Below are 27962 nucleotides of genomic sequence, written 5' to 3'. Positions count from 1 at the left end.
GTTCATTTTTACCGAGTACCGTATTTTAAAATGATAAAAAATATTATGCAAGTTCTTTCTGGCATAAGCCTTCAGCTCTAAAGTTCATTAGTTGTATGTGTATACCTATAGACTTCAATACATCAATATTCTGGTTTGTTGATAATCGTGTGCTGCTAGGCAACATACAGTACTATATTGATTGACGTGTTGCCTTGGAGATGCAAAATAAACACAGGAAATTATCACTGTTTAAGGTCTACAACTTTCTATAGTTTTTATGTCAATGGATTAAAAATGTAGTTCTAGGTCTTTCAATATATCTTCAAGTTATTAAAAGGAGTCATTGCCCTATCTAAAGTGTGTGCACGCACACACACATAATTTCTTAAAATATATTACATTATTAATTCATTAGTGGATTATTGCAATAATTATTGTTTTCAATACCAGTACATTTAAACAAGCCCAATGAACGTAAATTTGAACTATTCCTATAAACGATTTGTTCTTTGTTATGGTTACATCTTAGTACCGTAATATTAGAAGAACATCCAGTAATGTCTTGATCCCACAGCATATGAGAGACAAGGTGTGGTCAAGCCTTTAGAGTTTACTGTACCAAATTATATACGGATTTTGTGTTACACAGACTTCACAAGACAGATTTGTTTCCTTCACCCCACAATAATTTTAATCAGTTAAAATTTTAATTGCATTAATAGATTAAAATACATTTGATCAGTTAATTAGATTTAAAAATTAATTAGTGTGATTAATTAATTAAATCGACAGCTCTAATTATGTTATATTACATTATAAAGCACAGAAAAAGAAATGGAATTAGTCGTAAATCAATAAAACACTAAATGTATGACTACAATCAATGGTAAGAACTATAGCTTATGGATAACTTAAAAACAGAAAATTACATGTTCGAAAAAGTTGATAACTTTACATAATGTCTGGAATCTCTGGTCGCTAGTAACAATAACATGTTCAAAGAATTTGCTAATTGATGATAGCTGCAAATAGAGCCTAATTTGAATTGAAAGACTTCCTTCATGAATCAGATACTTGTATCGTAACAAAGAATGACGAAAGAAGATTAGAAATATCTGAAAGAAAAATTTTACACACAATATGTGCGTTGGTTCTCCAAAATGGATTTTGGAGGAAAAGACACAATAAAGAATTATACAAACTCTTAGAATAAAATATAATATAGGCCTACATAAATATAATTGAAATCAGCAAACTAAGGTAAGCAAACTATATAATGCGAATGAATGATTATATTATTAGACTGTTTTTATTCTATGGTACTTATATATTATACTATAGCAATATTTCCTGTAACTTACCATATGTGAATATCCTAGGAGCTGTAACCTTTACACTAGCTAGAGCACCAACATGATTCAGTACTGCACAGCGGTAACCATGGCACTGGGCATAATGGACAAATGTACGAATATACACACTTTCAGATGTGTTACCAATTCCAGGACAAATGGCCAACGTGAAGTCATCTGCAGCAACCAAATTACAATATAAGTACATAAATGATAATTTATACAAAGGAAAACATCAGTGGTGGCCAGACCTTAGGGGCACAATGGTCTGCCCCATCAATATTCCCTTAAATTTGAAAATATATACTTCTTGCTTAAGACAGTTCACTGCACTCATATGTTTAAGTTAATAAGAGGCATATAAAGCAACAACTGTCGATAAAAACTTCAGAGAGCATACAAATTACAAAGTATGAGATAGGGGTCCGTAATCTGCTGGCCCTACAACTTGAGTGACTTTAGCACTTTAGAGAAGATCACTGCTGCATGCTGACGGGAGATTGTGAAGCCAGGCTGGCCAGGTCCAGAATGCTTTGCAGTTTAATCAGACACGAACATATGTGCATGTAATTTTGTGTCTGGTATGTGTTAAGTGATGAAAGCGTAAACTGAACAAAATTTACTGTTAAAAACTCCATTTTCTTCATTAAAACTTAAAGAAAACTTCAAGTTAAATGGTTAGGAGCATATCAACCTAACGACTTTACATACACCATATCCCTAAACGATTATCGGAGTTTTAGGTGGTTGGTATATCTTTGCAAACGAAAGTGGATGTGTGTTTCTTTCGTGTAATGAAAGAAGAACTGTGAATATTTCATATCCTGAGCGCAGCATTTTTGTTTATCATCTTTACTGCATTACAGCGTTAAATTTATAAAATGGTGACTACCATGTATAAGTCATTTTGTGTATTGCAGTTTGCGAAGTTCAGTTCTGTTGTTACTGTGCAGCGAGCTTTCCGACGCCAATTTAGAATTGATCCTTTGTCCAACAACAACATTCGTCGATGGTATAGGCAGTTTGAAACAACTGGATGTATCTGTAAAGGGAAGAGTTCAGCATGTCCATGAGTGTCAAACGAAAGAGTCAAGAATGTCAGAGCAGCTTTCATACCTAGTCCTCAGAAATCTGTGCGGTATACCAGCCGTGAACTAGGAATGCCTCGTACGACAATGTGGAGAGTGCTACAAAAGCGGCTGCATATGTAGCCTTACCATTTGCAGTTACTGCAATTCCTAAGGCTACCGACCTAGTGGCACGTACCAATTTTTGCATGAAAAGCAACATGTACCAGAAAATTATGACGATCAGTTTAGTCATTTTATGTTTAGCAATGAAGCAAGTTTACATCTCAATGGCAAGGTGAATAGACATAATATGCGTATCTGGGAGACGGAGAATCCACGTGCTGTAGTGCAACATGAAAGGGATTCCTCAAAGTTCAATGTCTTCTGTGCCCTGTTCCAACGAAAAGTCTACAGGCCATTCTTTTTCAATGAAAAAACAGTGTCAGGTATTTCATACCTGAATATGCTGCAGAATTATCTTTTCCCTCAGCTCAATGAGTTCGAACCTCAAGACTTCATTTGACAATAAGATGGTGCTCCTCCTCATTTTCTCCATAATGTGCGGGATTGGTTGAACGATGTTGTTCCCCAATGATGGATAGGACGTGCCAGTCTGAATAACATGGTTTTCTCCTGATGACCTCCACAGTCTCCCAATCACACACCATATGATTTCTTTCTATGGGGGTATGTGAAGGACCATGTGTATGTACCACCGCTACCTGTCAACCTGCCAGATTTGAGAAGAAGGCTTGTTGCTGTTATTGAGTCTATCACATGCTGACCAAAGTTTGGAATGAATTCGACTATTGGCCAGATGTGTGCCGTGTGACGAACAATGCTCACATTGAACACTTATAACGTACAGTGTGAAAACTCGGAGAGTTCCTCTTTAATCTCATGTAAGGTTTGTTTTTATATACCGCAAATAAGTGAAATTAAATAACTTCGAAACTCTGATAATCATTTAGGGACACATTGTATATTTGTGCAGGAAAAAGATAACTTTTTGTAATACATAATAAACAGGTCACAAAAACAGACATACTCATATACCTGGCAGAGTGACAGAGAGTGTTTAACATTGTGTAGAACTCATGAATTATCACTGAGGAATCACAATCTGTCAGGAATCAATAAATGAAGGTAATTTCTTAGACTTGTCTTTACTTGGCAGTTTCGATATGTATTAGATCAACACTTGAACAATGCTTCAGTTTTTAACCTCACATACCATACAAAATTAATTATTAGATTGTATGTATGAAGTATATGTTAAAAAAAATACATTAATGCTGCTCATTTTGCTGCTGTGCAGCTTGATGAAACAACTGACATAACTTGCAAAAGTCAATTTGTTATTATTTCACGGTACATTAAAGGTTGTAAACTTATTGAAAAATTTCTCCCTTTTGAAAAGGTTAAAGATCGAACACCTAATGGAATCTGTGAGGTTCTACAAAGCCTACAATCTTTCAATCTAGAAAATAAACTGATAGCTCAAGCATAATTTTCTGTGTTGGAGCATTTTCGGCAGAAAAAAATAGTTGCCATAACTTATGAATCAACCCTAGTAATTCTGAAACATCAAAATTTAAGAATTCTCAACTAGTTATTCATGTTGGAAAGTTAAGTTGTCTACTATTGAATATTGTTAATATTAAAAACATATTCATTTGAAGAATAGATTTAAAGGTTTCGGCAATGGCATTCCATATTCTGTCCTGATTTCTTTATATACACAATTTGATATATTCACTAATTCTAAACCATGCTGTTAATACACATATTTACTTCCTTTACACGCATCAATGAAGAAAAGCAATAAAAATCTTGTAATCAGGAAAGTTAAAACGAAAGCATACACAATGCACAGCATACTGGTGCCATACAATTGTGGCCTGATTAAAACATTAAATTGCAAATATTCAAATTTAATTTTAATCCCATTTCATTCCTGTTAATTTGAACACAACACACACGAGTGACCTATACGCTAATTATTTCAAATTGTCTATTATGTGTAAATGCCCACTCCCACTTGACAAAATCTAATCAAACAGAATTTGTCTTCACAATGTATTTAAATGGAAGACTGCAGAAAGCACTGCGTCAAATCAAACTGAACCAAACCGAATGAATTCAATGAGTCATACCTGAACCTCCTACATAGGAGGTCCTGGCTATATCCATTTTTGACAGTGTAATTTGTTTATTGAAAGATATTGCTGAAACAGTATGTACAGTATACAGAAAATTACAATAATATGAACGAAGAAAAATTAATACATTTTGTTCAGAATTATCCGCCATTTCATGATAAAATACAAAATTACTGCTGTAATAATTAATACCGTGATAATGCTTGAAGTGAAATAAATAGTGATGGGAGGAGTATTCGAATAAAAAAAATACGAATTATTAGATTCTTGTAAGTTCTCGAGGTATATCTCGAATCGCGAACAAGTATTCAAATAACTACTGAAGCTTTCCTGGCAACGTGATAATTCGAAATTTTCTCGGGCTTCCAGCCAGGTCATAAGTTGGTGATCCACCGACGTTTCGAGGATGTTCATCTTCCTCATCTTCAGGGTTAAATGAAGGTTAACCCTGAAGATGAGGAAGATGAACATCCTCGAAACGTCGGTGGATCACCAACTTATGACCTGGCTGGAAGCCCGAGAAAATTTCGAAGTATTCAAATACTTAGCTCAGATGGTAGATGCTGCGAGAAGTGAAGAATAAAAGCAGAAAGAAACAGTACAGAAGGAAGTTCTCGAGAATACCAAATGCTCATCAATCGAATACATTAGGCTAACGTTATTTACAAACATGATAGTTATGTGCAATAAAGACTTGCTCCAGATGCTCTCTCTCTCTCTCCTCATTCTTTCTCTAGTTTAATTATGGAATGCAGGAATCAACATCTTTATCGGAAGTTGCAGATAGCTACAGCACGTGATTAGAATAATAAAAAAAAATATAAACTCCTATGCTTGTGCAATACACTGCTGTCACAGGTCACTGCTATCATTACTGCTGTCATGCTGGATGTTGGATAAGAGAACCGAGAAGCAAGAACCTACTGGTGAGTTATCAAATCATTATTCAAATGATAAAAATATTCGAGAACTTTTATCTGAATAAATTATTTGATTCTTAATATTATTCGAGAACAGATTATTCGATTCTGCCCATCACAAGAAATAAGTAAATTAACGAAAAAATCAGGTAAAAATTTACAATCAAAGAAGCACTAGAGAAGGAAATTTTGTTTCACATCTCTATAATGAAATACAGTGAAAAATTCTCCATGTGTAATCTACTTATAATATCACAGTTCCAGTATTTTCTTTTCTTGTTTTCGATATTTATTCTTTTCCCGCCTCTCTACATAACTGTGCTAAAGCTGTGATGTGCTCTATTTTAAACAGCAACACAATTTGGTTCGGTTTGATTCAATTCCACTAGATGTGAGTGGCAGCAGACGTTTCGTTTCGATTCCATTATGTGGAAGCAGGCCTTAAGAATACTCTACTTACAATAACATCTCTTTTTTTTTTTTTGACAATATACAGTACTGTTTTTATAATTTCGATGAACTGCGACTTTTTATGCTTATTAAACAGTCGATCCTAAATTGTGAAATTTATTAATTTTTTTAATTTTATGAAAATATTTGTGTAGTCACTTATGAGATGACGTTTCATGCTTACAAAATTATTTTAATTAGATGACTCTTCATATCTAAGAACAGTTTTTTTTTTTTACCTTGTTACTATTTCAAGTAGGTGGTACAGATCTGAGAAGTCTAAATGACGAATGACGTAAGTAGTCATAAAAAAGTTACTATCATTGCTAATGGCACTTGCTTGTTTATATTCCACCTTCAGAAAGAGTACATATACCACACCATCTCATTCTAGTGCTGAGGTCAAGAAAGCATAGAGCTCAACCTCCATGGACTCCAAAGCACCTTCATGGTATATACAGGGATACCTTTATGGCTTTACCTTCACCTAAATCTATAGTGTACTGTACATGATTAAGAGAGTTCTGAAAATCACCGTACACTTTAAGAACAAATCAGAAAAACTTCCCTCTCTCTCTCTTTTTTGCAGTTGTTAACAATTCGTTAATTCCTGAATAAAATTATGTTGACTGTTCAACTTTACCAGTTGACAACCATACATTTCATCAATAATTGCCGCAGTTGATGCTTCCTATCAAGTAAATGGCATGGTTCTTTCCCAAGAAGAACATGTTTTTATTGTCAAATATGTGTTTAGGGAAGGTGATACATATGCAGAACTGGCGCAGCAGAAATTTTCTGACAAATTTCCAAAGGCACCAGTTCCACATTGTAATGCAGCTCATGCACTTATCGATAAATTCCATGAAACAGCCTCAGTACAGGATGCCACACAGAGTGAGGCCACCTAAACTGACTGAGGATACCTACTGGATATTTCTGACTCTATGACGCAGAATCTGTCAAAATCATTAATTAAATTAGCACAATAGATATTGGTTTTGCAACAGTGCATACAGCTGTCAGAAAAAAATAAAAACTCTTCTGACAAAGTTATGGTATTGTAGGATCTCAAAGCAACTGACCATTGAAATTAAACTACTGCAAAAAAATGTTAATGTCATTGATGTTATATTTTACCCAGAAGAGGCTTTGTTTCACCTTTCTGGCTACGTCAATTCACAGAACACACAATTATGGTCATTGGATAATGCTCACAGTGTACATGCCACACAATTTGGGTTGGCATTTACAGACGTCGCATTGTCAGTCATATTTCATTTAATGAAACAATCAATAGTGAACATTAATGCTCTATTCTGCACAATTTCATTGGACAATTTGAAGATGAACAAGACAGTTCCACTGCGCACACAGCTGACAGATCTCTACAATTTTTTACTGAGAACGCACTATCTTTAAAACTCTATGGCCCCCATGCTCACCAGACTTTACCCATAGGGAGCAGCAAAATGTGCAGTGTATTGATATCACCCACGCAAACTTCATGCACTATAAGCTGCAATAACTGCGTATACAGGGACCATTCCACAATAAGAACTGGTGAAAGTGTTTGAAAATAAAATAAAACGGATCCAGGCCTGTATTGATTCTCGTGGACATCACTTTCAAATATCTATTAAAGTTCACAATGAAAGTGCACAGTGACTTTCCGAACACCCAGTTTTTATAAGCATATTACATCATTCATACTGTCACATTTATATTAGAAGAACATAATACTGATAACATTCATTAGTAAAAGTTTTCATGACAATGCCACATGTTTGTATAATAATGTTTTGTAACTTCTTGTACAATATTCTGAATTGATATCTAATTTTCTAAGGATATGGTAACGAATTTGAAATCTCTCAGGGTGTTTACAGCACAGGCAGGCAGAATGTGTGTTGCAACACAAAACAAACTCTATGATCATGTGAAGTCAGGCTATCCCCTATCCAACTGTAGATATCAGTAATGTATTTCTTGTTCTCCCCACCTTATCATTTTGTTGTCATGCAGGCTGAATTAATTGCTTCTTACATTTTGCCCGCCTCTGATCTACAGTATCTGTATTGAAAGCAAACCGACTTTCTCTTGAGTCGTATACACATTATTTCACTCACAAACTATCATTATTATTGTTATATATTTTCTCCGCTTGTACGAAATGGTTTGCTCTTAAAAAAAACACACACACACACACACACACAAAACTGAAAGGAAAAATAAAAATATAGTTATCACTGAAAGTACAAAGTTTGTCTCGTGCCTTTCATTGTTAGTTAGGTTCATGCTCAAGCGATGTTACACCTACAGCAACCAGTGCATAAGACTTTCTGAATACCGTTATGGTGATATAGTCCCAATACTTCTGCTAGGTATCATATTCCAGTTATCCAGTCTGTTACCTTTGAAAAAATAATTAGAATGAAAACTTATGTCAAAAATAATCTGTGACACAGTCAAGAAACTCAAGAACTTCAACTTTGGTATAATTACCAAGGTCTATTAATCAAATATTAAAGACAAATATTACATATTTACATTTGTATACATGCATTATACAGAGCAGTGCATTTCTTAGAACACAGAACTTTGGAAGCTGAGCAGTAATTTCTACAGTACAGACAGCAAAGTTCTAAGCTGAAGAAGCAATCAAAGATGGAATTTAAAAAAGAACAAGATATTAATAATTTTGCTTTATGCATAGGATAGATATTTAAGAAGAAATATCAAGTCAAATTTCTAAACATATTGATGCATTTAATTACACTAGGCGTATATTCTCATTTTATGTAACCATATATTTTACTTCTTATTTTCAGCATGTACTTGTGCTACAAAGTTTGAGAAAAATGTATTGTTCCAGGACTGGACCTGACATTTTTATTTATTTATTTATTTTTTTTCCTGTGTTCTATTTGGTTAAAAGTTATGCAATAATGTTTTTCAAGCGATTTAGTTCATACGTCTCACTTTTTTCATGACAACAACATTTTGTCTGGGCCTATGTAATATTTAAGTTACCAGTACTGTACTAAAAGTAGGATTGAAAACTTTCATTGGAGGCAGAAACAGACAATTTCATAAAACAAAATGTTAGAATTTCCTAAATAATACACTATCTGACCCTTCCTTAAACTTATTATTATTACAGTATTAAAAAATACATTTAATAATGTACTCATGGACAACATTTATTTTTAAACACATTTTCTTCAAATCGTTCAACAGTCATGGTACCGTATACTCATTATCTAGAGATATACATTTCCATAATATAAAAAACTCAGTACTGTCCAACCAAGTGCTTATGTCGCATCCTGGTTTCTCCCACTTGTTTCTGCTGGCTCCTTTGTAAAGGCTAGTGGCTGGGCTGTTAAGCTCTCTCCTGAAAATATTTTCTGTATTGAAATTGGAAGCCTGTGTAATATTATACAACTGTTTAAAAAAAAATTAAAGAAAAGGGGTTTGTTACGTAAATAACTGTCACGTGATTTTCCATTTCGATGACCCTGTGACATAACCACTCGGTCGGACAGTAGGCATAATCATTTCATGTTTAGTCTCTGCTGCTAGCATGGGTAAGGGAGTAGTTTCTCTTCAATATTGTAACTGACAAGCCAACAAATATACATACACACATAAGTGACACAATACATTTTTATACATGGTAATTTTTTTAATATAATTATATCACAGAGAGGATGCCAAAGAAAGTTCCATACAAAAAATCCGAATTACACAACAGCAAATAAATATTTTCTTTTGATATTAATTTCTTCCCTCGAATTATCTGACCTACTTCGAACTTTCTATTACTTCACATTTTCGAGTTACACTGCCTTGACTACCACGCAGTCTACCAATTCGTGCCTCAATTTTCCCCTTCCCCATATCACATGATATCAGCCACTCCAAATCAAGGTTACGTTGGATACATTGAACCTTCATCTGTCGATTGTCTTTACTTCATTGGAATATGACGTGTAACTTAGAAACTGTAGGTGTGTCAACTAGCCTGAAAATGTGTTTTAAAATTCCATAGGATAATTAACAGAGAACGGAAGTTTAGGCATTATGAACCATTAAAATAGGCAGGCAAAAAGGCATCATAAATAGCTAAAATAGGCAAGCAAAAAGCCATTATAAATAGCTAAAATACGCAATAAAAGGCAATTACAAAAACCTTGCACTAGACCCACAACCTTGCATTTTCCACAAAGGGATTTCGGCAGCAAGAAAAGCTTTACATAAGTCGAATCCAAATTGAGATTTTCGACCCGATGTTGCAATTACTGTTGGAAGCAAAGAAATCTTCTTCCCAGTAGCCTTGGAAAGTGCATTTTTGTGTTTGGTTGTACTGATATGTTGCGATATGAAATATTTAGCTAGCTACAACAATGTCGCAATGAAAACTGAAAGAAAAATAATGTCAGACCAGCAGTCATTGTTGCCTTTTCAAATAAACACAAGCGATAATTAAAATGCTTACTGTTATACATTTTTGCAGGGCAGCACTCATTGTTGCAAAGAGAATAATGAATTGACTGAAAGACAATAATATACATTCGGTGGAATCACTTTTATTGTAGCGGTTATAGAGCTAAATTAAAATATACCTGTAGGCAATTTCTAATAATAAATTAATAAATAATAGATAAATAATCAAATAAAGGTAAAAAAAAGCATTTATTTTGTAAATTAGGCATCTATATTAAAAAAGGCAGAAAAGGGCAACATAAAACTGTGACGTTTCAATCACAAAGGCATAATTCGTACAGATTTACTTTCAAAATGAAAATAGATTTAACACATTTAAAAAGGCATTCTGCCAAAGTTCCATTCTCTGATAATTAATACATGGGTATATCTCTTGTTCCTGTATAGAACTGGAATTATATCAGTCCCCTAACTGCCCATTGTGCAACTCAAACCAAGAAATGGATTCGGAACACCTAAAAATCTGTGTTCAGTGGCTGGTCATGATAATATCTTTGAAAAATATTGGAGTGCAAGAGGTCAAATGACTTTATTGTCAAACGCCTGGCATTAGAAAACAACAACAACATATCTCTTGTTCACATTATCATCCCAAATTCAAACTTGAAACACAGCTGATAGATTAAACAAAACATCAAATATATATTTTTAAAGAAAATGTAGCATCGTATTTTTTCTATCCATTTTTCAAAATTCTGTTGCATGACCTAGAAAGCTTAAATAAATTTTTCATGTCATGTCATGTATCACTTGAAAGCTAGTGTCTTAAGTTTTCCAAGACACTTGTCCCAGAATTGTATCCTTAATGGTCTTGAAAATATAACATTTTTAAAACTGGTCAAGGCATCAAATTTTGACATATTATCCGATTTTCAAAGAACAATACCTTGAAAACCAGTCTTTAAAAAAATCTAAGAATGGTTACTTTCTATACACAACTACATCCTCTAAATGTGGAATAAGGTTTGTTAAAATAAAAATACAAACATTGAGAATTGCACTTTTTTGTGATGATTTGATGTGGAATGAGTCTTAATTGAGATAGGGAAGGAGTCGAGTCATGGCCCTTTAAATTGGTTCTCTCTCAGCATTTGCCTGGAGGGACTTGGCAAGCCACGAAAAATTCAAGTGAGGATAGCCAGTCCCTGTGAATGAATCCCAGACCTCCCACATATAAGGCAGAAATGATAAGCCTTACTCCATCATGCTTGGTAACAAATAAATATGTATATTACATAAAAGCCACCAAAAGGTTTCCTTATATGACGATATGAATATCTTAGAATTTGGTATGTGATCTGTGAGTATAGAATAAACAGGCTGATGTTTCATGAGGAGACAATAGTTTCTTAAATGAATGTTAATGAATCCATTTTTCAGTGACTTGATAGAGAACAAAACTTCAGACTATTCTATGTACGATGATGCAACAGTCAATACTTTATATTTCTTAATGAATAATAATGTTGTTGTTGGTCCAATGGCTAGCCACTTGACAATGAAGTCATTTGTCGTCCTGCACTTCGGTATTTTTGTACGATATCTTCTTGTAGCAATGCTGTGCATCTTTTGACGTGTTCCATGTTCGTCTCTTCATCTGCATCACACAATGCAAAGGCGGATGTATGGAAAATTCTTATTTTGTGCAGGTGGCTTGCCAAACAATCATGACCTCTCATCATTAACCTCAACAATGTTACGAAGAAGTTTCATGATTGTGTAATTAGTTGTTAAGGATTGTGGCCCTCTTAATCTTAAAATGTAAATTCTTGCAATTTCTATTTATAAGGAAAAGTGAAAGGGTTTATGTGAACAATTTCCACTGATAGACGAATGAGAAGGAAATATTTGTCAATATCATGGACGATTCAGGAGTTGGCAGTGTTGTTGGCAATATTTTTTTTTTTTTTTTACAAAAAGCACTATATGCTTCTAAAAAGAATGTAGTCATTACGAGAGTCTAAAGCTATTGCATGAATTTTATGCCTGGAAAAACTGCTAGCAACTTGTCAAGTATGAGCACATCACTACAATATCAAGGCTTCTGTGAAGTCAGGATGTAAACATGATATGAACACCCTGTTTCATTATTTTCTATTAGTGGTATATTAGTACATTATCTTGTAAAAAGGAATATTTCGTTTCTTAAATTTATAAATAACAAAAAATATAATTAATGTTCAATGTACAGACACAGAAACAAAATTTGAGCCACCTCTTCAACATCCTTACAGAGCGCAATTCACAATGTTTCCTGTCAGTATAACATTGGAGAGTATGAGTTCAGGTCACATTGGTGGCAGAATTTTTTTTACACTAATTTCTGTTAAGACATTGCGACCGAAATTTCATTTTTTTTTGTTTTCATATGTGGAATAATTATTTCCCATCTCTTGTGGGATTTTATTTGGCTTGACCCTGCACAGAACATAAAAAAAATGGAAGATTCAATTTGTCTTCCAAATAAAAAAATAATCATAATAACGAAAAAATAAAATAAACAAAAATTGTGAATATAATACCTCGTCCACTAACCGTATACTTCTGCAACTACTCTGACCCTATGAGGCATGGAATCGAACAGCTGGCAGAAATAGTCCCGATTCTGGGCGAAGTCTTCCCAAGCGTAGAGAACTTGACCCCACAGCACTTTCTGTTCTGAGGAGGTTCATTTTCGAACAACTCGCGTCTTCTCTCCTTAACTTCGATTCCATGTCTCGTAGGGTCAGAGCAATAATTGCAGAAGTAGATGAGTGGTGGACGAGGTATTAGGTTCACCATTTTTGTTTAATTATTTTTTTTCCTTATTATGATTTTTTTATTTAGAAGACAAATTGTATCTTCCAGGTGTCTTAAAAATTCATGTAAAAAAAACCCTGCCACCAATGTGACCCGAACCCATATTCTTCTGCATGACAGACAGACAACGTAACAGTCTGAGCTATTATGATGAGACAGAAACCCTCTCCTCCATGTGGTATGTCGATCTTCTCGCCCAGACATACTCTATTACGCAGGTTACATTTTGTTCACCATCATTATATTTTAATGCAAGGTTTACAAATTTTTTCGCGGTACAGAATGCGCGCTGGTTCGAATCCTCATGGGGAACGAAATTTTCTCATGAAATTTCGGCCAGTATATGGGACTGGTGCCCACCCAGCACTGTGATCCACTTGGGGAGCTATGATAGGTAGTAAAATCCAGTTACGAAAGCTAGCTACAACGGCTGAGGAGATCATCATGCTAACCACACGATACCTCCATCCTGGTTGGATGATCGTCCACCTCTGCTTCAGCATGTGGACGCGAGGACAGCAGCCGGCTGGTCAGTCATGACCCTTCATGGGCTGTTGTGCCTCGGATTATTATTATTTATTATTATTATTATTATTATTATTATTTACAAATTTTCATCTACTATTAAGAATAGACTACTTTTCTTCTCATCTTCTAAAATGCCTTATGGCTTGTGACAATAATGAAGTAAAATTATTGCCAATAGCTGTCCAAGTGTGTGTACCACCACTCTGAAGCACTGAGCATGCGCAGTATGTTATAGCCTAACTAGACTTGGAAAATTCAAGTGGGCCAAATTTTGTTTCTGATCCGTGTAATATTTTGCAAATGACTTGCATTAGGAATCAGTGATGTATAGACCTACAATTCATTGTTTACCAAGTTTCACTAACTGCATTATACTTTGGAAATGTGCATATCACCCTCTAGCTGATTTTTTTCTTACCTTCATGTGACTGGTCGAGAGGCTGATAAAGATCGTATGTCAAAGTAGTCCCATCACGTAATGACAGGTAACATCTTTCTCCAATTGGCCATGGACAACGCACTCGTCCAATGATACTGTGTATTATAGTCTGGACATGGCCACTAAATCCCCAAAGTCGAGTTGGAGTGTATCTAGAATAAAGTAAAAAATGGTTCTCTTAAGATCACAAAATTACTTCTACAATGAATAAATCTTATAAAAAACACTATTTAAAGGAAAAAATCACGTAGCTCAAATGCTTAAAACAGATAGGGAGGGAGAGGTATAAGAACTTTATTACAAAGATATTGTAAAGTAGGCCTAGTGAAATATCTTGAGAAAGTAATTAGCATGATGAAAAGCCACAGCTCAAGTTAAAAAAAATATTCGAACACTAGTTTCTATAAATCTTCATTTTCTTTGTAAAAATAGAACCTGGCTCTGCTGTATTTCAATATATTCATCACAAGATGTGAAATCTGTTAGGAATCCTGTAACTGGAAAAAGAGAACAGATTCAGAAGCAGTATATGGTTTTGACTGTGATCGAAGCCTATAAGGAATTTAAGAACTCCATTCCAATAAGCTAGGTTACTCCTCTTGCAAAGTCAACATTTTACGAACCAAGACCAAATTATGTACTACCACTGTCACACACCTCACATAATGTGTGTATGCAATGCAAATACGATGCAAATTTAAATTTTTTGACTGAAAGCATAATTGGGTCATTCCATGTGACTCATGTTACACTTGGAGCTATTTTATTATAAACCAAATCACTGTAAATCATACATTAATGTTTAAAGAACCACACTTTTTTAGCAGAATGTTCTCCTATAAGGAGTCAGTCATATGGTATAATAGAACATACAAAAAATTGAGATTCACATTTATAGGAATTTTTTAAAATGTCGTGACTCATGTTACATCAAAAAGGACACGCAAACTAGAAGTATTTACATTTTGCATAAACTCTGTTCTTCTATAAGCGCCTAGAACCTGTAATTGTTATATATTGCAATGTGAACACCAATGTAAAATATTACACAAACAGATCAAAGAAACACAAGACAGTAATTGTTTTATTGCAATAAATTTACGTGACTCAAGTTACAGAAAAACGTGGCTCATGTTACGTTTGTGTCATCAGCTTGAAACAAACACATCTAACTATTCAAACTTGTAATGTCTGCGTGCTTTAACAAGTGTAGGCATATTTATTTTCTGTACAAGTTGTGAAATGGAGTACTAGATCTCATCTGGTGAGGAAGGCCACTTCCAATTGCAACCAGCTCGTTCCATTGTGCTAACTTTAAACTCTCCATTTTTCAGTGCCTTTATTTCACCTGGATATAACTGTCCATCATACTGTGCATAGTAGCAGTCACCAACTTTTATGGAAGCATGTCAAAATTCATTTAGACTTTGTTCATCAGTGAGAATCGAGGTAGTGAATGTCTCTTGGTTTGCTCGAATACAATGCACTTGAGAAATACCTTCCATAGTTTTGACATTTTTTATAATTCCTTTTGTATTTAGTTCATTATTTCGATGTACTACTTCATTGGATGAAACAGATTGCACTTTGACATTAGAGTCTTCACTGCTGTTATAGGCCTGTGCAAAATCATCAGCACAGGTGACTTGCCGTTTCCTCTGCTTTACTGCATTCCAGACTTTCCTCTTCACAGCACCAACATGGGCCTTTGTCATGAGATGTGGAAAAAAGTTCCATATGATGGTAGAATTATATCTGCGACACAAGGTAGAGAGAGCAACAGCTATGTACCTGTCAAACTACGACGCTGGACCATCTGACCATATGAATATCTGACTGGTAGTTGCAGGTAGAATATCAATGTACGCTATTACTCTCTCCTTAGTGTGTGACAGATTGTCAGAAGCCAGTACAAATGAGTGCAGCTTTCCAGAGTGTCATACTACAGAAGTAAATAAGCTGACCTGTGACTGCTGCAATTGGGCACTTTGAATTTCATCTTGTGCCACACAAGTAAAATTTTCGGCAAAGTTCACTTGGCTTGGCATCTGAAAGAAGACTTAACAACATCTTCCCGAACATTTTTGTAACACTGTGCTTGGTGTCTTTTGATGTAACAGTGTTCTATAAATTGAGAAATTATACTGCAAATATATTCAACAAGCTCTATTGTACAACCTTCTTCCAGAACTTTATAAATTCGTTCAGATTGATCACTCTTCCACATGAACCATGTCACATCCTGTTCCTCTACATATATCTCCTATAAAATTCAGAAATCTTTTCACATTTATTGAACCAGCAATTTCTGGTGACTTCACTGCATATGATACTCTGGAAATTTGATACTGCATTTTGGAATGTCCGGTTAATTTTATGGAGTCCTTCCAACACCAGAGAAAAATTTTGGTGGTATTTGCATAGGCACACGTTGTGTGGAAGTTTACTGCTTAGTAATACGTGTGATGGTCGCAGCTCTGTAAATTTACTTTTTCCAACAGGCAAGTCTGGATTTTGTTCCTTGATTTGTTGGAATGCTTCTGATATAGAGCATATCATGCATCGCACTTGTGTGTTTGTTTTATTGCCCTCACCATCACGAATTGCATCTCTCTGTCCCGCAGACAACATTTTTACATCATCTTGATATTTGACTCACGTTACACTCTACAATTCTACATATACCGTGACTCGCATTACAATTTTTGATTACTTATAATAGAATATTGCAATAGGGAAATAGAGTTTAATTAGTTTTATCTTGTTAAGACGTCGCCATGGAAAGAAATAAACAAAGTACTTTTAAAAGGAAGTGCCATTTAGAACAAATAATATAAAATATTCATGTTTTCATGACTCATGTTACAACCATGAATATGTTTTAAAAACGACTCTTAAAATGTAACAATGAATAAACATTAACGTTTTTATATAATAAAGATAGTCACCAGTAATAGTCCTTTTATATAAAGTTTATTAATTTGTCCTAAATTTATTCACTTTAGTTGTATAAGCCCGGGAAAATCACAAATTTTTGTTCACTTATCCATGCTTATTTTCAATCAACTTCATGACCTTATAAAATCGAGATTCGCAATATATATTGACATTTATATATTATTTGAGATATTTTGAAGTTTCGCCAACTTTACGATAGCAAAATTATGTACAAATTAACAAATTTTAATTTTTAGTGTCATGTCACAATTTTCATGGAATGACCTATTTCACATCTAAATTCCAGTTTTTCCTCGATCTAGTAGTAAAGAGTTGCCTCAGAAAGTTACCTGCGACATCAGTAAAAACGAATGCATTACTGGAAAATGCAGTCTGTGTAAACAAGATGTCACATTTGTTAACTGATGCTAATAAAGATTAAATTTGCCATGGAAGCAGTAGATTGAAGACATGGAAGCCAAAATTGGTAGAAAATACATCACCTCTAGAAATAGTTATCAAAGAACTAAAGAATCAGTTATCAGCATTTAAAAGACACAGTTGAAGAAAACAGAAACAATATGACGAAAACAGAAACAATATGAATGATTTTACTCCTGTGAAAAAAAGCTTAAAGAAAAGAAGTTGCCGTGAAAGTCTATTTTACAGAGAACTTTTCCCTAATAACACAGGATGAAATTCAGCAGCTCACTGGAGCCATAAACAGGTAACTTTATTCATATGTGGTGTGATCAAAAAGTATCATCATATGCAAGGGCAATAAACTTTATCAAGCCATGAAAGGTGACATTTAGTTTATTAATATACAAAAAGATGTTATTAAAATTTTGAATCCTCCTGAAATTCAAATGAAAGGAAATCGTACTTTTTACCAATTTTGTAAGAGAATGATATAAATGTTCAAATCAGGTGAAATTAATCTCTTTGTTCGAGTTCTTATGTTTTATGTTAGGAAATAGCAATCATTATGTGGAATATATGGTAGGAAAATTCAATCAGTATAAACAAGATATTTCTGAAAAGTCTTAAATCACTGGTAAGCCATCTGGAATATAATAATTATGCGCTGTTTATTCAGAATGGCTGGAGTCAGAGAATTTATGTACCGTTCATACAACATGAAATATGAAAGAGAGTTTCTTTTCATGCGACTTGAAATAGCGAGATTAATCATAGTCCGTATATTTTTCTTTTATTTTTGTTCTGACATTAATGGTTTTTATTACTGGAATTTTCTTTTATCAAAAAAAATTTCAATTTAGCTGTAGTTATTTACTTTCCTTGTGTCAGTAAACTGCTTTTCTTAATAATAGAGAAACTACATTAGACATATTTCTTTTATCGCTAACATTTCAATTGCTTTTGCAATGAGTGCATGTGTGTGTGTGTGTGTGTGTGTGTGTGTGTGTGTGCGCGCGCGCGCGCGTCCAAATTTGGTCAGACCCGTCACACACAGTTTTCAGTTAATAATACTTTACTAGAGAGCGGAATTTTAGGCCCTAAAAAGTGGCATTTTAGGCGCATAAAATAGGCTCTTAAATTCCTTTATTTAGGCTCTATAAAATAAAAAATAGGCTTTTCTTTTGTTAAAGAATATCACTAATATAAGAATCAACATTTATTTAATGCAAAATTCTAGGATTAAAAGAAACTTCCACACATTTCACATTTTACAAGGTTATACATGCATACACAAAATGAACACATTCTAGCTTTATGTTAGTGTTTTTCATTCACCAATCACATTTCCATAGTTTGCTTCACAGTAGATGATTAGCATCTATTGTGGCTATTGCGTCGCTCACTTACAAACGGTGAGAAAAGAGAAAGGGTTTATTATCTGTCTTGGAATGTAAGAGAATACTTGATTATTCGGGTACAACCCAGCGAGTCTGTGTTAAATTACTGACAGACAGAGGAAGATACAGGGACATCATTTTATTTTTACTAACATTCCTAATATTAACCTGGCTATACCTTTGGATTAACGGTTGAGAACCAGAAACACCATTTGCTACTCCCTTCCACGACTGGAGTTCGATGATACTGGCGTAAAATACAAACAAATCACTTTACTAGGTATAGGAGGGAAGAAAAGTAGTTCAACTATTTATGTAAACTAGAAAATATCGCGATTTTGAGTTTGATAATTGTCATTGGGTTTTTGTTTAATCAAAATACAGTACTGTATTAACAGTAAGTGTTTTTATTTACGAACTGAGCTATCCATTCGGACATATTCATTATGCAGTTGTATATTATACTGTCTACAGCACAATAGCGTACAATATAGAGAATGAAGTTAAAAAGAAAAATAATCATAATATGGATATTTAAACACATTTTGACAATTTTGGCCCTTTATTTCGATACTGGCTTCACTTCTTGTGCATATTATCGCACTATAGACTGTTGTATTTAAGTAAAATTACCAGTTTCGTCCTTTGTACTAGTAACTCATGTTGGAATAATTCTGTACCTATTCTATAAAAGAGTACTTACATACTGTAAATTCAATCTTCACTTCTGCCCGATCCCAAAAGATAAAATTACTCAGACATGCTATCTACTGTCCGTTCAAGTGGTTATGTAGCAGAGTAGTAGAAATGGGGGAAATCACGTGACAGTTAATTACTTAACGAGGCCCTTTTATTTAAGTATTTTAAACAGTTGTATAATATTATATAGACGTCCAATTCCTAACAGAAATTAATGTTTTCAGAAAAGAGCGAAGACAGCCCAGCCACTACCTTTTACAGAGGAGCTAGCAGAATCAAGTAGGAGAAACCGGGGTACGATGTAGGCAAACGGATGACAGTACCTGCGGGAAAATATGATTCAACATTGAAAGCTTTTTGTCACTGGAAAACGCGAACATATTTCTGGAACATACTATAGGCTAATCACTCAGTACTGCTTACTATGACCGCATACGCGGCCTTGGTTCTGTGTGCAGAACGGTTGGAAGTTTACTAGTAGAAGGGGTGGAAGTGAAGTACATAAAAAAATTCAGGTACAATAAAAATTTAAGTAAAGATAAAATGATGTCCCTGTATAATAATAATAATAATAATAATAATAATAATAATAATAATAATTTGTCGCGCAGGAGTTCTTTTACATGGCAGTAAATCTACTGACATGAGCCTGTCGCATTTAAGCACACTTAAATGCCATTGACCTAGGCTGGGATCGAACCCGCAACCTCGAGCACAGAAGGCCAGCGTTATACCGACTACGCTACCCAGGCTGACTGAAAGTTGGAATTTTGGGATTGAAAGATTGTAAGAATGAGAAGGGGTAGCCCGGAGGTACTTCTCTATTGTGCTGCTCACTGCTAGGAAGGAGTTATTATCCATCTTGGAATGTAAATGGCACAGGATGTTAAGAAAAACAGTAAACAGTTACGAAAAAGATGCAAAAATTAAAAGAAAAATTAATTGAAAATAAACAGTAACGTCGAAATAGGCCTTTTTATGCACTATAAAACCCCCTTAATTTATAGCTATATTGCCATGAAAAAAATAAAAATATTAAATCTCAAGCCTGTATGTATCAAGGAAAAAAATAGGTTTTTGCCTAAATTCCGCTCTCTAATCTTTACATACTTATTTAAAAAAACAGTTTGCAGATATCATAATACAATCAGCTGCATTTAAAGTGATATAATTTGAAACAGGAATATTGAATCTGATATATTTTACAATTTAATCAGTTTTTGTTCAAACTGAATAAGTCAGTTTTCTTGTACTTAAAGTTAAGGTCTATCGATTGGCATTAATACCGAAAATGTCATGGTATTCGTTATGCTTTATCTGATATCTTTTTATATCGTAATTTGTGTTAAAAGAGAATAAGTCAATAACTTTTTCGTTTTTAACAAAAAACGGGCTGGGCGAATGTATTCCATCTTTCAATGTTGGTAAATTTCTATTGTCATTCTGCCAACGCAATTATTAATATGCGATTTCTCTTCATTATTGAGCTGAAATGGGTTGTGCTTCCTTTCATTTGCTGTATTACTGAACATTCATTTCACCTGAGAAAAACATTAGGAAGCGATCACATAAATATATTTAGTGCATTAGAACCAGCATAACCAACAGGCAAAGTATCTATTAGAAATAAAGTGGAATATGTGAAAAAAGTAGTGAAGTATGTGTCCTCAGAATCCAAAGTCTTTTATGTTAAAATAATCTTATGGCCTGTCACTGAGGAGAGAGAATAGTGCAATTTTGTTGCACTTGTTACACATGATTTTTATGAGATTTCTGTAAACTTGTCTATAATATTAACTTTAATGTATGTAGTTATTTTCAGAGAAGTGTGTTACATTTAAGCTACTTCATCATACATAAAATCTATACTGAATTTAATAATATTTAATATAATACGTGGCGCGTTCATAAAGTAACTTTCTCACTCATCCCATAGCTAGCAAACCACATGTTACACGAAGGGACTGTGTGTACGTGATAGAGTAATGTCCTGGCATGGCGCAAGCGCTAGCGGAACTTCCTGAGTGCTCTCAGTAGCTTCGTTTCATTGGTTGAAGATGGACATTCCTATTCCAGCTGCCACCGAGTGTGATAAGTTTTTGAATGCACAGTGCATAGCGCCAATTGAAATTTATCGTCAGCTGTGCCAGGTCTATGGGCCTAACATCATGAGCAAGCAGATGGTGTGTTGCGCTGTAGGATGCCAAAATGTGCATGACGAGGAGCGCAGTGGGAGGTCAATCATCATGACAGACGACCTTGTGGAGCAACGCACCATCTGCTTGCTCATGAAGTTAGGCCCATAGACCTGGCACAGCTGACAATAAATTTCAATTGGGGCTATGCCCTGTGAATTCAAAAACTTTATCACTGATTGCACTTTACACGCGGAGGCAGCTGGAATAGGAGCATCCATCTTCAACCAATGCAACGAAGCTACTAAGAGCACTCGGGAAGTTCCGCTAGCACATGCGCCATGCCAGGACATTACCCTATCACATACATGCAGTCGCTTCGTGCAACATATGGTTTGCTAGCTGTGGGACAAGTGGGAAAGCGCCTTGTACATAATCATTTTTCGTTGTAATAATTCAATTAGTTTTGTTTATGTGACAATATAAATGGTTTAGTTTCTGTAGATTACCAGAAATTTATGTAATAAGTACAATTTTGAAAGAAATTGTTAAAAACTTCAGTAAAATAAATACTTTAAACGAACGTATATATATTTCGGATTTTTTTGTTAAAACAGAATAAGTCAATTTCCGAAACTACTTTTAAAATCAAAACTAAGAATTAAAAGCCAATTTATACCCAGTTGGAGTAGGAATGCTTTAAAGTACGTGTAAGCGTAATCATTTCTATGCAGATAGTATCAATTGAAATAAACAGTTTTTTCTTTCTACTAGCAAACCTTGAAATTTTGACTTATTCGGTTTTCATAAAAACTGATTCAGTTATTTGAACTGTACATCTGTCACACCCAGGTCAATGGAATCCCTCTACGGTAAGCTCCAGGAATGTCATACTCGACGATGACATGTATGGTTTGAAGGGCTACAGCCCTTCATACCGTTATAGATATTTCACTATTTTCACAGAAATTTTGAACACCCTAAAAATAATTATTGAGAACTTCTCTTTCACACTGTCTATCAAACCCATTATTACTTTTCTTGTATCCTCAGCATAACAGATGGAGAGGTCAATTTTTTCAGATTGCAGAGTACTTGAAAGTGGTAGACTGTATGAAAACAGTTTTTTAACTATGTAAAAACAATAACAAATTCACACTTGCTTATTGCACTGTACAAAATGCTTGCATTGCTAGCAGAATCATCTGTCCATGGAGAGTTAATTTCTTGAAGGGCCTTCCCAGCTGAACCATAATTTTCAGTGAAAACGTTTAGTGAATCGTGTCGTATCCATTGAGTTTGGAAAGGCTCCTTCAATTTTTTGAATGACTGCCATGGAATTCATTCAACACAGCCTGACGTTTGGGTATATTAAAAAATAATTTAGTTACATTTTACAGTTTATAATATTGAAAAAAAAAATTTAATAGTACTGGTAACCATGTTCTAGCGGGGACTGGTCCCATTGGTCCTATCCCCCTTTGCTGCGCCTCTGACCAGTTCTCATTAAAACATGCACTGTATTATGCAGTCTTCATGCAAGTTTATTTCACCAAATAAAACATTATAATACCGGCCATAAACAAGCAATAAGAGTGTAATAACTTTGAACTGAATTTTTTTTATTTCATATGCTCTAAATTGAAACATTTTCGAAATTATGGCTTTAGTAGGTTCACTTTAATTGAAACTGAAAGAAAAACTACGGGACTGACGTCTGATTTGTGTTCCGTTATTTGATGACGAAATGAAACTGAGAGACGGTACAACTTTACAAATATACATAGCCACTACCTGAAGAAATAAACGAGTTTTCGTAAGGTAGAGGACCAATCACAGGTAGGGTTGTGTTTGTTCAGGCTTCTGGTATGCCTTAAATTGGCCTATATGCCCTTTGATAGATAGGTACACAAATAGATTTACCCTGGACCGAAGAAAGATGTGTTTTCCCGTGTAGTGCAATATACTGTAATGGTGGTACTGGTACCACTGGATTAGTTGAAGATTTCGTGTGAAAATGACTGAGAAAATCATCGGTCGGGTACCTATACAAAAAACAAAGGTAGTTGGGATGGGTTGAGTAAGTTACGGTACCGGTATATGCTATGGCTTTAGCAGTGATCACATCTTACCTTTGCAATGGTATGGAAAAAAAAACAAACACAAAATTTAAAACTATCCAACAAAAATTTCGGTAAAACTAGCACTGAGATTGGAGTTATCCTGAGATAGTTTCGGTGATTTCGGAAGTGAAAAATGTTGAATTTAAGGTACTTTTTGTGTAGATGCTAATCGTATATGCAAGGCGTAATGCCTGAACTAATCAAACCTAACCTGTCACATTCGTATATGCAAGGAGTACCAGGTTAGGTTTGGTTTCTTCAGGGTTTTGGTATGCCTACCGAAAAACGTATAATATGTAAGGCATACCAGAAACCTCAACAAGCCACACCTAACCTGTCACTGATCCTAGATGATGTCAATGATGTCCGTCATACTGGCCAACGTTTTTTACCGAATTATCGTATCTGCTTACTATGTAGGCCTACTTTAATACTAAATATAATACAAATCAACGTGTTATAACATTTTATTAACAAATAAATTTGGTCATAAATCATCTTCACTTGGGGATGAGAATGACAGTGAAATTCACTGTACGAACAACGTGGTTACATGTGAATGTCAAAAAGAAAAGCACAATGACACATTTTTACAGAAACTTAATCGTGTTTGTATGCTTCTGCACACGTCTACAGTATACTAGCCGACAACTATTTATCACTATTGTTATACTTAATTTATATATTACGTACGGTTCTTGTAGGAGAGGTGCAATCTTTAAAATGGTGTCCAGAAAGGTGAGATCCTTGCAGTAGAGAGCCGGTTTTTGAGGTTGACTATTAACATTTAATATCCTAAATAATATACACAAAATTACGGCTACCGCGGCCAACAGTGCCGTCGACATCACGGCAACTGTCTTCTCGGCACTCAATGTTACTAACACTGTCAAAGATTTTACTGGCACCGCCTACTTATATTTGACTCACTTCGACTTTGACAACAACCCTGACGTCATCAAAACAAGATACGAGGCATCGGAAATGGACATGCGCTAAACTCGTTCAGAAATGTCTATTTCTACACTTTCCAATATACCTATATTAACCTGGATTATGAATTGAGGTCATGATTGTATGTACGTACAGTTTCAAACATGCTTTGAGCGTCTGAAGAATGCGATGGCAAGGTATTGTACACATTTGACCAAATTCATTTCAGTAATGATGTATATGGCTTTCAGAGAATCCCGAGGTTCATTGCCGCCCTCATAGTAGCCCACCATCGGTCCATATCAAGATTAATCCAGTCCCTAGCATCATATCCCATCTCCCTCAATTCCATGTTAATATTGTCCTCCCATCTAAGTCTCGGACACCCTAAAGGTCTTCTTTCCTTCAAGCAACTAACACACGAAGCTCAATACGTAGTAAATATGCATCCATAGATAGTTGCTAACCACTACGAACGCTAACATCGCCTCATCACAGACAATGTGAAATAGTACCAGCACAGTCTACTGTTCCTAGTACCTTCACCAACTAGCTTCGTGACTGTATATACTAGACTGTGCAAACACACTAAACCCATTTCCGGATTCATCCATATGTGCTACGCTGAGAAGATAAAAGAATTGATCTACGTTTGTATGTCCGCGGATTAAATATAAACATGTAGACCTACATAAACACGGGCCAAGTATTTTTGTGAAATGAAAAATCAGATCCATATTCGTACATGGATAAGAAAAAAGTTATTTTTATAATAAAAATTACATTTACCTCTTTATTACAGACCTGGCACAAAACTACTTTCCCATCTGTCGTAAAACACTGAAAATCTGAAATCCATTATCTTATTAATACATATGTGGAAGTTTTCAGTTTCGGCATTTTGTAGCACAAGCACAGAAGCAAAATACCAAAATTAAGAAGCACTTTCCTAAACTGTCTAGCTACAAATATTTCGGAAATGTGTGAAGAAAGAAAGAAGTCTTCAACTTTTCACAATGGATTTTGCGTAGATAACCATTGTTGACAAGGTCTGTTGATCTGGCTGCCGCTATCACCATAAATAAAAGGACCACACTTTTCTGCCTACAAAGACTGCTGTGCCCGTTTAACCGACTACTGCAATATAATAGTGGTACCGGTGGTTTCGGTGTCGGTCCCTCACCAATTCCATATTCGAGGATTAATATTTTTAATATTTTGAATTCTTACTGCTTGTCTTTTTTTTTGGGGGGGGGATAAGATTTAAATATTATTTAAGGTGAAAGAAGTCTGTTTAAAGTGCAGAAAAGTGAAAATAGGTGCGTAAAGGCACTATAAAAGTTCATTACTATTGTGGCGGCAGGCCGGAATATTCTGGCCGCGTCGGGGAATGGCGCGCGGGAAGCGGAGCTCGAGCTTCAGTGGACGCTGAGGCGCGGCGCGGAGCGAGGGGAAAGAAGACTACAGCGCGGAGCGGAGAGAGCAGGGGAAGCGTCTGGAAACAGATTGTTGTGGAGGCCTAGAAGTGCGCGACGCAGAACATTCTAGACGATCATGGTAAATAAATAACACCGTGAGATGACGACGGGAGTCAGTGAGTCGCGAGAGAGTTAGTTAGCCTTCAAGTCTTGGACAGCAGCGAGCAAGGTGGTCCTGAGTTCGATGTGCAGTGAACTTGAGTCTTCGGAAGTTAGTCTACACGTGAGTCTTCGAGCGAGCAAGGAAGCCAGCCTTCGAGACTGGGGTTCGACGTGCCGTGGACCGTGGCCAGAAGACCAGGGTTCGATGTGCAGTGAACTTGAGTGAGTCTGTAACTGAGGCAGTATCCAGGCGAGTGCGACGTATTCGGAGACTTTGGTTTGATGTGTAGTGAACTGTATCTGGAAGGCTTGAGTTCGACGTACAGTGAACTTGAGTGAGTGAGCTAGAAGAACTTGCCAAGGCGAACGAACTGTGAACTGACAGTTTTGTTCTGCACATAGTGCTTTGTGAACATTAGTTGTAATTAAGAGTACATTGTTGTTCTTCTCAATAATACACGTGTATTGTCATTGTCGCTGTGTGGAGAGCAATAACGACTACTGTGTTGCTGTGTTGAATGAAATACACATTGTTGATGGGTGTGTGGTTAAAGGTAGAAATAAAAGTCACATTGTTGTGGGGTGAATTAAAGAGAATATCAGTTACATTATAATAGCAGGCATATATATATATATATATATATATATATATATATATAGTTGTGTCGACCTGGTTGGCGAGTTGGTATAGCGCTGGCCTTCTACGCCCAAGGTTGCGGGTTCGATCCCGGGCCAGGTCGATGGCATTTAAGTGTGCTTAAATGTGACAGGCTCATGTCAGTAATTTACTGGCATGTAAAAGAACTCCTGCGGTACAAAATTCCGGCACATCCAGCGACGCTGATATAACCTCTGCAGTTGCGAGCGTCGTTAAATAAAACATAACATTTTATCATATATAGTTGTCCACACCTGTGGAGTAACGGTTAGCGCGTCTGGCCCCAAAACAAGGTGGCCCGGGTTCGATTCCCGGTTGTGGCAAGTTACCTGGTTGAGGTTTTTTCCGGGGTTTTCCCTTAACCCAATATGAGCAAATGCTGGGTAACTATCGGTGCTGGACCCCGGATTCATTTCACAGGGCATTATCACCTTCATCTCATTCAGACGCTAAATAACCTAAGATGCTGATAAAGCAACGTAAAATAACGTACTTTATATAGTTACTGATAGGCTATTAAGGAAAACAACAGGTAAAAACTTAAAAGATCCGAGGTCTACTTATGAGATTCCAACCAGTCTTCGGACTGCTAACTAATTTTGGTGTGGGTTCCAGCCCACCAAAGTCCCCCCCCCCCTCCGCTGACGCTGCCCCGCGCGGTAGACGCAAAAATGACAGTTTATTTTGGAGTGTTGGAATAAATCAAATTGTAACAATGACTGTGCGGGAAAAAATTGAAGTAATGAAATGTATTTTGTTTTATTTTTGATTAATTAATACAGACGTATTCGTACATCGAATATCATTAGTGTTCAGTGAAACACAATTTGGGAAATGCTCTTCTAGAGAATAGCATTAGAAGAACT

At 35.4% G+C, this 27962-nt stretch overlaps 1 protein-coding gene across 3 annotated transcripts in view; it reads right to left on the bottom strand.

Moving 5' to 3' along the window:
* Window positions 1–24887, bottom strand: part of Hydr2 (abhydrolase domain-containing protein 2) — a 54602-nt gene extending 29715 nt beyond the window's left edge. For 2 of the 3 annotated variants that reach the window (XR_011333209.1, XM_069831595.1), the window contains exons 1-3: window positions 24619–24886; window positions 14191–14363; window positions 1344–1511 (exon numbers count right to left, since the gene is read on the bottom strand). Coding sequence is in view for 2 of the 3 variants with exons in the window: in XM_069831595.1 (XP_069687696.1) it covers window positions 1344–1511; window positions 14191–14363; window positions 24619–24773 (496 nt within the window). In the remaining variant the exon portion in view is untranslated. Of the gene's footprint in view, window positions 1–1343; window positions 1512–14190; window positions 14364–24618 lie in introns of all 3 variants that reach the window. The other variant, XM_069831608.1, reaches the window with a different exon arrangement.
* Window positions 24888–27962: the final 3075 nt, after the last annotated feature.

Source organism: Periplaneta americana, chromosome 1 (genome assembly GCF_040183065.1).
Source record: "Periplaneta americana isolate PAMFEO1 chromosome 1, P.americana_PAMFEO1_priV1, whole genome shotgun sequence".
Classification (NCBI taxonomy): Eukaryota; Metazoa; Arthropoda; class Insecta; order Blattodea; family Blattidae; genus Periplaneta; species Periplaneta americana.
This window is presented reverse-complemented; position numbering and strand designations above follow the sequence as displayed.